Below are 11,850 nucleotides of genomic sequence, written 5' to 3'. Positions count from 1 at the left end.
CAGTACGGGCCTTAAAGAACCGTGGACACGCGTTTTCTTTCAATTGAAATGTGACCGGTGGTCCTTTGCACAGGCCGAGTCCCGGAGCAAACACGTCGGCATATTCGTCAAGCAGCTGTTGCAGACCTGTGCTGACAGCCTGTATTCCAGCCGGTTGCAGATTCGCTACCACATTCGACAACATTGCCACTCCAACTTCATTAAATGCCTTGATAGTGTCTCTGCCGCACAAAGATGGTCCGGAGCTGTCGACCACTATGACAGTACCAGGAATATCTTTCCCGTCGCACGTAGCGGTCATGCTAATCTGGCCGACAACTGGAAGTTCTCCCAAGAGACAAGAGAGCTTGAGCTGTGAACTCTCCAACGGAGGCCAGAGCTCCTTGTACTTGCTTGCGGAACACCGTTACGGGAACGACGCTTACAGGTGACCCCGTGTCCACCAACATAGTGAGCGGAACGTTATTCCAACTGATGTCCTTGTAAATAGGCCTAACCTTGCGGATACTGGCTGCGTGATGGAGAACCGCTGTAATCGTGTGCAAGGCGTCGTTGTCGTCCGAGCTTGTGTCCTCTCCGGCTGCCATGGCGTACGAACCCTGGCGCCGTTGTCTTGCTGGATAAGATCCCTGCCGACGGTCACTATTTGTGCTAGACAGGCACATCCGACGTAGATGTCCTCGTTTTCTACACCGTGGCACACCGCGCGAAGGTGTTTGCACTCATCCTCAGCATGCGATTCTCCACACCTTCCACACGCGTCGCGTTGTTCCGGCTTGGGAAGTCACTGCGAGGAATGGCTCTTTTGTCGGGCAAAATGTACTTCTGAGTGCGCCGAGTTCATGCTCCTGGCATTTTCAACAGCTCTCTGTGCCGAGACAGCAAAGTCTTCAGCCTCTTCTAAGGTGAGCTTCCGTCGCGTGAATAAATGGCGCCGAACGTCTTCATCCAGCACTCCGCAAACGATTCGATCCCTCAACATGCGCTCCAATGACGTGCCGAAGTTACACTTCTCAGCTAGGCTTCGAATGTCCGCACTGAAGTCCTGAGCAGCTTCCCCGTCTTGTTGCGAACGCATGAAGAAAGCATAACTTGCAGCGATCTCGTTGACCTCCGGAGCATAGTGATCTTCCAGATACCCGACGACTTCCTCATAGCTCAGTTCATTCACCTTTTTTGGTTGACACCGGCCCTGCGCCACACACACTGCACTGTCCGTGAGCGAAGCGATGAGCAGCGCTCGCTTCTTCGTTGGGTCCACGATGCTATGAGCCTCAAAGTACGCCTCCAAGCGAACGCGATACGTAGGCCACGTACCTTCTGCATCGGCAAATTCCGGTGGCCGTCCAGCACTCATGCTGACGCGGGTCTTCTCACCTAGCGACGCTAAGCCTCGTCGCCACTGATATGTCGCAATTATCTTGTTTTCTCCAGCTCAACTAGCTGCATGGAATTAAAAAAAAATTGAAAAAAGAACTCAAGTGAACGCACCTGCTCATTTATGAGATGATCGTCTTGCTTCGGTGGGCTTTGCCGTCTTTGGTTAGCGCAGTCAGTGACGATCTACCCTAGTGAAAACCGCGTGAACGTGGCCGACTGCCGGCGCTTACACAAGCAATACACGCACACAGGCAATATATACACTAATCGCAGGAATCTTCGTTGTTTTCTTTTCATAGGTTTGAAGTCAACCGCAATAATGTATCGCGCGTTGCTTGAACTGATGCGGCCTTGTAAGATCAGCCGTGAGAAACACGTAAATGCTCTAGCGCCAATAGTAGTCTAGGAGCAGTCGCGCGAACAATACCTGTAGGCAGGTCAACAACTGGCTCATGCCAGGAGTAATACGACTGTCACTGTACTAGCTCACAGTCTTCTTGACAGGATGGCCGATCCGTCTCGACGCCGCAGCGGAATAATTCCGTTGCCGAAGCACTCCAGAAGATTGCAGCGGTTCCAAAAACGAAGCCTTTGAAAATGCAGAGCCCCCATCGTTAACTAAATAAAAGCTACAGAGGGAACTGGCACCCATCCGAAAAAGCTGTCGAGGCGAGCGACAGATAACAAGGTCGCCATGTTTACGCACTAACTGTACTGAAGGAGCGATTCGAGGTAGCTGCGAGGCTACCTTGACATTGCCAAGTAAAACGCTCGAGCTTTCCTTCATTCAAGGCGCGTTTCAAGTGGAAGGCGGTTAGTGAAATGAAAAACCGCACTCAAGGAGCATTTCGAATGGAGGGTCGAGTCGAGGTGCGTTTGTGAATACGGGGGTTAGCCTTGGGAGCGGCACGGGGCGACAACAGGAAAGCTGCCAAGGTGTACCGAAATTGGCAATGTGGAGGAAGGCCTAGCGCCAACACAATTATGAGGAGTTATTTGACGCTGAAAGAAGCACGTAGCTTCAAGAAGACGCGGCAGAGAAAAGAGGACCATCAATGAAGAGGCTGACGAAGACATTTTGGCTTTCATGACTGCAAACCCTCATTCCAGCGTGCGTGATGTGAGTGGAGGGGTCGGCATTTCAGTCTATAGTGTCAAGAGTTCTTAGGAAGGCTGAAATGCATCCGTATCATCTCCAACCGTATCAAAAGGTGCGAGAAAGAGACTTTCAATGTCGGCTTGATTTCTCAAATTAGATCCTTGTGAACAGTGACGAAATACCGAATTTTGTTGACAAAGTACTCTGGACAGGTGAGGCAACCTTCTCCAGAAATATTCAAGTCAGCATCCATAATGCGCAGTACTGGAGCGATACGAACCCTCATTGGGTAGCGCAGACCAGACACCAGTACCGGTAGTCATTCAGTGTGTGGTGCGGTATGTTTAACGAAAAAGTAATTGGCCTCATATTTTTTGACTATATGCTCACGGCTCAGCGGTACGTAAACAACATCTTGGAAGGCCCAGTCGAAGATTATCGCTGCGATCTTCCTCTTGTGTTTTTAAAGCGCACTTCGTATTTGCACGATGGTGCACCAGCTCATGCCAGCAGCCTTGCCCCAGCCTGGCTTGGCGAAGCCTTCAAACGCTAGTGGGTCGGGCAGCATGGACCAGTGGCATGGCCTGCAAGGTCACCCGACTTGAGACCTTTTGACTTCTTCTTTTGGGGACATATGAAAGATCGAGTGTACTGCAAACCTACAACTACACCAGAAGCACTAAACGCAGAGATTACTGAGGCCTGCAGCGAGATACCGTCTTGCGTCATCAAAAAACCTACATCAGATGTGCTGAAAAGGTGCCAATACTACATTATGGCAGATGGCGACTTGTTTGCACACATTCTTTAGAAAGACATCAAAGCGAATAAATCTCCACAGCCTTTATCCATGAAAAGAGCCATCTGTGTGAATCTTTTGTACGACGTGGAGAAGGCACGTAAGTAATGTTAAATTAGAAATTCTCTGCCGACATGGAATGGACAGGAAGCTAAAAAGCAACCTTCCATGTCAGTTTGCAATTCTTCCTTTTGTGGCAACCAGCGTAATTCACACGACGTTATCAAGCTTGTTATAATGCGTGTTAGCTTGTTTTGGTTTTGCTCCCAAATTCGAACTCATATGCTTCTCATTTTTTCTCTGCATGCATTCTGCTAGCGTAAGAGTGCAGTTATCAGTGGAGAAACGGGAGACGCGCTATATTTGAACTGCCGCCCGAACCCACTGGCGTTTATCTCAGAACCAAGCACAACGCGAAGCCCTCTCGTCGGCAGCACGGAAGGTGCGAAGTGAGCGCTGTCTTTTGCAAAGCACGGTTGAGCGCTCTGTAATTGTGGTGCATTTGGGTGCAGAGAGCCCACTGTCACGTGGTATTTTTTAAACTCCACGGCCTTTCGTTTTTCCCGAATAAAAACGGCCACGTTTAGTTCAACTCGTTGGAAGTGCCTGGGTTGGGCAATATTTGTGGAGCTCCACAACTTTCCTATTCACGACTGAACGTTGCAAGCCATATTTAAGAAGTTCGTTAATTTATCTAGGCGAATAAATTAAAAAAGACACGCAGCAATGGTACTGTAAGCTTAGTTAAACGCTAACAACATCCCCATGATTGCTGTTCGGAAGAACGCATATTATAAAGGAGATTTATGGGGCTATATATATATATATATATATATATATATATTGTCACGTGGTAGTGATGGTTAAGAAGGCAGCAAAACAGTGATGAAAGGAACCAGCGTTTTATTGGGCGAGCTTGTGCCAGCAAATACAGGCTACACTCAAAGAACAACCGTAGCGGCGAACACACTCGGCGATCGTCGTAAATCTGATCAGCGGGTGAAGCGTCTCGGCTTTTATAGATCAGTCGTCGAATGTTCCAGAGAAATCGCTGGCACCCGCATGCCTTCCACAAAGTTCCACGCCATTCGCGTCGCGCATGCATGCTGTCAGATTACACAAGGTTCGGCGACACCAGACAGCGGATGGAACCATCGATAACATTCCAGAAATTTTCGACTCATGCAAGCGCGTCCTGCGCTGTGTGATAACATTAGTTAGGCGGTGAAACGTGTCGCCCGGGAAAGACAAGTACACGTGTCAATATATATACGTAATCTGCTACCGCACGCAGCTTCGGGTGTGTGATTTTTACTCTAACCCTTCGACCTGCCGCCGTATACACATACAAATTACTCTTGTTTCCTTCGTAGCCCAAGCGTCTCATCACCGTAACTCCCACAATTATACCGCACTCAGCTCGTCTACCCGCGTATGTACGCTTACAATTACCAGCTCCTGGATGTGCAACCTATTGTTTTCCAGGGTTGGAGGGAATTGCGGAATGAAGAGGCGGTCAGCGTCTTTATTTTCAAAGCTCGCCACCATTGCTCGCAGCTCGTGGGCTTGTTGCCTAATGACGCGTCACTAATCAGCAGTATGCCTGCATGGGCGGTATTGATAAAACGTTGCAGCAAAAATAGACAAACCAGAGACTTTTAACTGAAGCATATAATGTGGGACGTTTAACTGGTACTGCAGAGTAATAAGAAAGCACATTAGCGAAGGCTCGAAAAACTGCACTTCAGGCGTACTATGCAAGAACGGAGAAGCCATTCGGGAAATAACTACTTTAAACACCATCGCATTAATGACTTCAGTTCTTTGAGGAGCGTGTCAAACCGATTTATGTTTAGGTCATGCGTGTGGCTGCTCAATCGAGAACATATATGCACACAGACCCTTGCTCAATGATGCTAAAAAACCTTTTCCTTGCGTGTCGTTAATGACACAGCACATCCTAGGTAATGAACCGAGACCTCATTTGTAGTGCAGCATGAAAAAATGCGGTCAGTTTCTTTCTCTCGGATATTTTCATTTCACTCTATGTCCACTACTCGCTATGAATTATGGTTCACATTGACGCCCCGCTATACAAAGACTGACATTTCCACTTGTGAATATCTTATTACAGGAAGGAAAATGGTCGTGAACACTAGTGAAGCATCACGCAGTTCCCGGGCTCGCACTCAGCAGAAACTCAATGCCTCCGCACGTATGTCGCTCCAGAGGTTCATAATAATGCTAGAACAAGTCTTTTCCGCTATGCTGTCCTTCATGTGTCGTAGCTGCTCGAACGAGAAGCGCTCCTTCTACTCTCCCCTCTTGCGTTCCTGACAAAATTATTGCGCTTGGTGTCTCCTCCGTTGCCCACTCTTGACGACACATCATGTCTCTTCAACTGTTTGTCAACCTACGGGTCGAGAGGCCCGCCGAGGTTAAAGACCATTGCTTATCTCATGCTTTCAGCGCTACTCCTTTGAACGATAGCGTCAGATTGAGTATCTCCTTCTATGCCACATTCTTTTATCAGGTTCCTGTAGTGTTCCCCGAAAAGTTAGGCAAACGAAGTACCTTGTCTCTTATGTTTTCCTCCAATTCTTCGTACGTGAGAAAGAGGACGTTCGGTTTGCGTTTGAGCGAGTAACCGGCGTTCAGGTGCTCGAAGTAGCAGCGGTAAGGAATAGAGCTTGTTATGAAAGCTTCCAGGAAGTCATGGAAGGTGCCCTCTTGGAATTGATAGGAGCTCAGCGAAGTCGTCTGCAAATAAAAAATTCAAAACGAGAATGTTTGATTAGCACTTTCAAGTGCGCCTATTTCACAGCGTACATATTTGATGCACCCAGCCATGCAGATTTACTTATTAATACGATTAGCATTTTTACGACACTTCCCGCACGATGTGGCATCCACGGCTGTCTATCTCTACCTTCATTCACGCGAACTAGAGTCACAGGGTATTTGCAATTGAACATGTACTGCACTTCAATAAAACAAAAAAAGAAAGAAGAAAAGAAAAAAGAAGAGATGCCAAGAAACTCCCTCCTAGGACAATCCAAATAGGTCACGAATTTTTGGGCGAATAGCGGTTCACAACAAATTTTTACCGACATCAGATAGGGTGGTTGCGGAAGCAGCGATTGAAGTGCGACTATGTTTTGAGGAAACAAAAGGTAGAGCAGAAAAAAGAGTGTTTTAATAAAAACGAGCCCTACTTAGATTAGTTCAACGAAAGTAAAATTTGTAATAAACGTTATATAGGCGTGACGAGTAAAGAAAACACAACTCTGTTTTCTCTTATTATGAATAAATTCTTTTTCTCAGCGCTCATCGTAAAATGGGGTGTTGACGCCGCTATCACTTGCAATGCACTGCTGCTCTTGAAGTGGGCAGAAAGGCGCGCTCGTAAAATTCACCTGCTACAATACGTCCTTCGTCACACGTTGTGCTGTTTTGCATTTCGACTTTTGTATAAATGCGTTGGCGCGGTTAGCTTTATCGTTTCTTAGCCGGTTCTGTCAAAAGTAGTGAGTCAATTAAGACAGCAGATTATCGTTTACTTTAGCTGTTTTCGTGCGACTACGCTGGCCGATGGGCTTGGCCTCCGGCGATAGGACCAGCACTCTGCCCATAAACTTTTTGTCGGCCTCCAAAGACAATTTTTTTTGCAGTGGTGTGATTTCAACACCCGTAAGGCTAGCCGTTTCCTGCATTGCTTTCCGCGCTGAATGCTCGAAACGCCCATCAAGTCTAATGGCGGAGCATGTGAATATACAGCTCTAATGGCAGGTAACCAGAACAAATTTCACGCCTTGTAGGCACGAAATTTGTTTTGGTGAACAAATTTCTGGTGAACAAAGCCCCGTGAACCGGCCGTCAACCTTTATGTTTTGAACGTATGGGCTTCTATGGAAGCTTGGCTACCAGGTATATTTACCTTGGTCCCTCGTTCAGAGCCATTGAAATGCACCTTAAAGCTGTCGTTTGTTAACGCCGATTGAGTTCGACCCTGGCACAACTGAGCACTTGATCCTTCACTTCTTTTTCATGTGTCGTGGGGCTGTGTTCTGGACATTCCATCATTTTATTCGAGGCGTGACGTAGCCGCGATGCGTAGAAGATTGCGCTGTGGGCCCCGTTTTGCTGTCGTCACGTGGCGCAAACTTGACGTTTCGCCTAAAAAGCTGTTAGGAAGGCACTGAACATAACGTTCTTGATAAATCGAAACAGCTTTCCTCCTGAGTAAAAATAAAGCAGCTAGGTCAAAAAGTACGTATATTCCGTCGAAAACGCTCCTCGCTTCCGTTGTCTGTGTCATTGCCTTCAACGCGTGTCCTTTGGAAACGGAATGAGCCGAATTAGAGACAACGCGCTCGTTTTCTACCTTGACGCAACGTACGCGATCGTCCAGTGGTGATAAGCGTACTTTGGAGGCGGCGTTATCGCCGTTCGCGGAAGACAAGGGACTCAGCCCGCCTCCGCTGGCTCAGAAACGGCCGAATGTCGTCGATAGCATGGCGCGTGCCTGAAGTATCCGCTTTCGCCACGCAAGCACCGGCGCTGCCATCTCCTTTTCCCTTCGCTGCTTAGCTGCACCGCGTGAAGATATTATTTATTGGCATTATGTGAGGCAATTTCAAGGCACCGCCTTGCGTGAATTTCTTTTTATAAATGAATAAGCCGACGTTGTCACAACTTCTGATGATGCGAAAATTCACCAATCTTGATTACAATACAAACGCTGCCGTGAAAAGTGGAAAACGTAGCAGAAAGTTTTCAATGTTCAACAAATATCACTTCAAATAAACTTATTTTCAAAAAATATGGTGGCCCATGACAGAAATGCCAATGCCACCCGAGAGCAATGCAAATACTTTGAGCGTGCGTTATGAAAAAAGGATCTTCAACACCTAGCTCAACCGATGGGCAGAATGCGGAGACATGTATTCCTCTGGGCCGCCACTGCATATGGCTGCTCATTACCATAATTCATGCGACTCGTTGCGCCACAAATTATGGCTGAAAATCTCTGCAATGGCGGCCCAGCTCAAGGTCACGCTACTTCCAATTGACGTTTACGAAACGGCCCTTCCTGCGACGCATCCCACGGCATAGGCCGTCAGTCCCTCAGCAAGCTGACAGGCCGGCTTTCTTACATCGCCACCTCACATGGAGGAAAGAAGCGAAATGGGAGAGGCGCTGACGCCGCGTTTTTTAAGGCCAAAAAAGCAGTCATGTTCTTGTGCCATCATTTATTGCGCGTCCAATCAGCTCACCGGAGCACACAGGCGCGAGCCTTGAACATGCATTGCTACGTGCCGCCAGAAGGTCGTGCTGCCGACGCGCGGCAGAGCAAAGTCTACGAGACTTTTGTAACAGTTCTAGTATAGCAACCGCGCTCCTGTGTTTTTTCCGTAGCACGTTGAAGAAGACGGCGCGGACTCGCGCCGTGATTCTTTGAGTGTCTCTGTTGCCAGCTGCCTCACCACGCGCACGGATCCAAAACACAACTGTCTAGCTCACACGCCACGCTCCATAGCCAGCTTGTATTTGCAAACATAATGAGCTGTGAGAAAGAGACTGGCTGAGAAAAATGTATCTAACTTTTCAGAGGCCTAGAGCAACAGCTAGAGCTTCAGGAGCGCGGTCGCTATGGCAACGTTCAAGTATGGGGTACCAATCCCACTGCTCCTTTGCGAAAAACGGCACGTGACTTGCTACCTATTATCCAACACGTTCGTTATAGTCGGGGCCTCTCCTACGCTTTGCTTCCTGCATGCTGCCACACATTCGGGAAATTGCAAATGCATTGCAGGGGTTCTGCCCGCTGCCGCTCACTTTGTTTTTGAAGCGTTAACATCGGCATGTAGCTGCCAATGACCCGAAAAATGTATTAATCGATAAAATTTGCAGTTCCGCGTCACATTTCGTCATCTTGATGAAAACGCAAAACTGCATGTTGCAGAACTTGCGCTTCGCGGCGCAAATAAGAAGGTAAACGATTTCTCGACAGCCAATCAGAGAGTCAATATCGCGGATAAAGGCGGCCGTGGAGCCACCATGCGTGCCGAGATTGGAGCCTGTGTATGCTGGCTACGTTGTATACAAGTTACTCTGACACAGGACACTTCGTACCAAAGGGGGCGCATTGCAACTAGCATGCGTCATCAAGAACACGATGCCTTTCTGAAGGTCAACTTTTCTAGCGTTTCTAGTGAAGCAGTATTGAAGCTTCCGCCGAAGTCTATACGATCGAAATGTAGATGCTCATCGACAGCTCGTGGGGTTTAGCGCCATTTGTGTGACGAGGCAATACTTCCAGTGGAACACAAATGATGTAAGGCTATTTACGTTAGAAACAGATGTGACGACATTAGGGTTGTCAAGCGCTCAGAATTTGTTTCGTATCCTGTCATTGGAGCTCTATTTTCAAATGAGCCGCCATCGGACTTTATTAGCATTTCGAGCTTTTGACGTGGAACGCACTTCAGCGAAATGTAAGTCGTGCGGATGTCACAATCACACCTATGCATCGTGCGTAATTTCTTTACAGGCCGGTTTTGGGTGCTGAGTAGCGTCTTCACACGCCAGGCTTGTCGGCCAGTACAGACACACGAAGGTAGTTAACAGTTGTACGGCAGCAGTACCTCATTACTTTTGATTCAATACGTTGAACAAAGATGAAACACACTCGCCAAAAATGCGCCACCAGAATTCAGACAAGCGGGGGACAACCAAAGCAGCACATGCGAGAGGGGCGTGTTTTGGCAGCTTAATTTTACATGTGCGCCTTCGAGAGCTGCATTGAATTGCATTTGATAGCGGCTTTAATGCTACGCATTTAATAGCCGGTCATGATAAAATATGCATTTATTTAATCGATAAAATAAAAGTGAGTTGTATTTTATATCCTGGCGGCACATATATAACGTTCATAAGGAATTTCGTTTCGTCGAATGCAATGAAAGTACGGCTCTTATTTAATTAAAGAACGCTTTTCCCATCCGGCTTTTTGTTCCCTTCACATCGTCGCGTTTCAGTCACTGCTCCCATAGGTCGATGACAATTGGTTGGGGACCGAATTTCACGCAAAGCTTCGTGAACCATTTGGATAAACCTTGCTGTGATAGGAAGTTGTTCCATGCGCTATAATACTTATTACCCTTGCAGGTGTCGAGGCTGCCAGCCATGTTGTCTCCGGATGAACTCAGATATAAAACAAATGATGCTCAACAATATTTACTGCAACATGCATTCGTCACCAAGACAACAATTCTGTGATGAAATCAAACCTTTCTAGCTTTTCTATGGCTACTTTCCCAACATCTAGTTAGCCAAAAACAGCAAGGCTATAGACATGTCGTGGATAATCCCGCTAGGTCACTTACTTCTACACCATTTAAGATGAGTATAATGAGCTATGATGATTTGTGGTATAATAGATTTCCTATGAAATGCGAGCCAGTTACTCGCCAATCGAAGAAATAAGCCAAGTGCGAAAATATTATATGCGGCATTTTCCAACCCTCGCTTACGTGATGGTAGAGGGACACGCAGACGTCCCAAGGATTGCGGGCCACGTAGACATACTTGGCCTCTGGGTTCAGCTTCTCCCCGCGCAAGGGCAGGTGAGTGCAGAACGTCCGCACTGGTGCGCTGGTCTGGTGTTTAGCAGCGTCCACGTGGTATTTGATGAACGGGGCCTGCTTAGTGAACTCCTCGTACGTGTTGAATGGTTTCCCGCCATTGAGTATCAAGTGGGTGATGTACTGGGCCCAGTGGGTGCCGCTTTTGGGAAATGAAACTTGCAGCAGGTCGCCTTTCTGGGCCACAAACTGCAGATCATTCCTGATGGATTCCGGGGTGGCGAATGGACACCTCGGCAAGCCGTCGATGATTTGGGCGTAGGGCATGAGCCGGTTTTTAGCCATCTCGCTTCCGGTTGCACTTTTCTAGCAAATTGTATTGGTCCTGGGGATATGAAAAAAAGAAACGATAGAACTTTGGCCATTTTAGTATACTACATATTCTTAACCGAGCAGAAAATATCGGTAATCGAAAAGAATAATCGGTTGCTAAAGAATGAAGTGCGTGTGTTGGCTTAACTTTTCTTTTTTGCCCTACCGTTCTTGAAATAGGTGTGTTTGGTAGGTCACGCGAGATTTTTCTGCTGAGGAAACTACGGCACTGAATATTTTATGTAATGCGTACACGAAAAGAAGAATGAACACACTTTTCAGGCATAAATTTTTTATACAAACTGTTTAGGTCGGAAAAAAGATATAAATTGGGAGAATCAAGCTTGTGGAAAAAAATTGAACCAAGTTTGCGAAAGCACGGTTGCATCTACTGATAAATAAATTATGAGACATAGAAAATGCATTGCCTTCTAAAAGGCAATTCCTCCAAAACATCAAAACTGTTTATTGGAGAGGTCTTCCACTACAAGTTCACAGCAAACAATACCGTTGGGTGTGCAATGCGGAGAAGCAGTTCCTCAAAGCAAAACGTAGGGGAACGTTGAATGTCTTGCAGTAGACCCCCATTTTCGGCTCAGTTTTTCTGTCGTTTC

The 11,850-nt window shown here is 47.1% G+C and overlaps 2 protein-coding genes across 2 annotated transcripts; both read right to left on the bottom strand.

The window, feature by feature from the left end:
* Positions 1-784: 784 nt before the first annotated feature.
* LOC142586195 (uncharacterized) lies at positions 785-1,357 on the bottom strand. The gene has a single exon (XM_075697448.1). The coding sequence runs from the start codon at positions 1,355-1,357 to the stop codon at positions 785-787; it is 573 nt and encodes a 190-aa protein (XP_075553563.1).
* Positions 1,358-1,416: 59 nt separating this feature from the next.
* On the bottom strand, positions 1,417-11,209 carry LOC142586194 (amine sulfotransferase-like). The gene is made up of 3 exons (XM_075697447.1): positions 10,814-11,209; positions 5,853-6,038; positions 1,417-1,443 (listed from the first exon to the last, which is right to left on the bottom strand). Exons 1-3 carry the CDS (start codon positions 11,207-11,209, stop codon positions 1,417-1,419), a joined length of 609 nt encoding a protein of 202 aa, XP_075553562.1.
* Positions 11,210-11,850: the final 641 nt, after the last annotated feature.

This window comes from Dermacentor variabilis, chromosome 6 (genome assembly GCF_050947875.1).
Source record: "Dermacentor variabilis isolate Ectoservices chromosome 6, ASM5094787v1, whole genome shotgun sequence".
Lineage (NCBI taxonomy): Eukaryota > Metazoa > Arthropoda > Arachnida > Ixodida > Ixodidae > Dermacentor > Dermacentor variabilis.
Note: the sequence above shows the minus strand (reverse complement) of the source record. Positions and strands in the feature narration are given on the sequence as shown.

What these genes read in the sequence shown, in the direction of transcription:
- LOC142586194 (XM_075697447.1), bottom strand. Translation starts at nt 11,209, where the DNA reads ATGGCTAAAAACCGGCTCATGCCCTACGCCCAAATCATCGACGGCTTG. An exon ending in GCGTGTCCCTCTACCATCAC is followed by an intron (nt 6,039 to 10,813) that starts GTAAGCGAGGGT and finishes TTTTATTTGCAG; the next exon opens with ACGACTTCGCTGAGCTCCTA. An exon ending in AGGAAAACATAAGAGACAAG is followed by an intron (nt 1,444 to 5,852) that starts GTACTTCGTTTG and finishes AATTCCATGCAG; the next exon opens with CTAGTTGAGCTGGAGAAAAC.
- LOC142586195 (XM_075697448.1), bottom strand. Translation starts at nt 1,357, where the DNA reads ATGAGTGCTGGACGGCCACCGGAATTTGCCGATGCAGAAGGTACGTGG.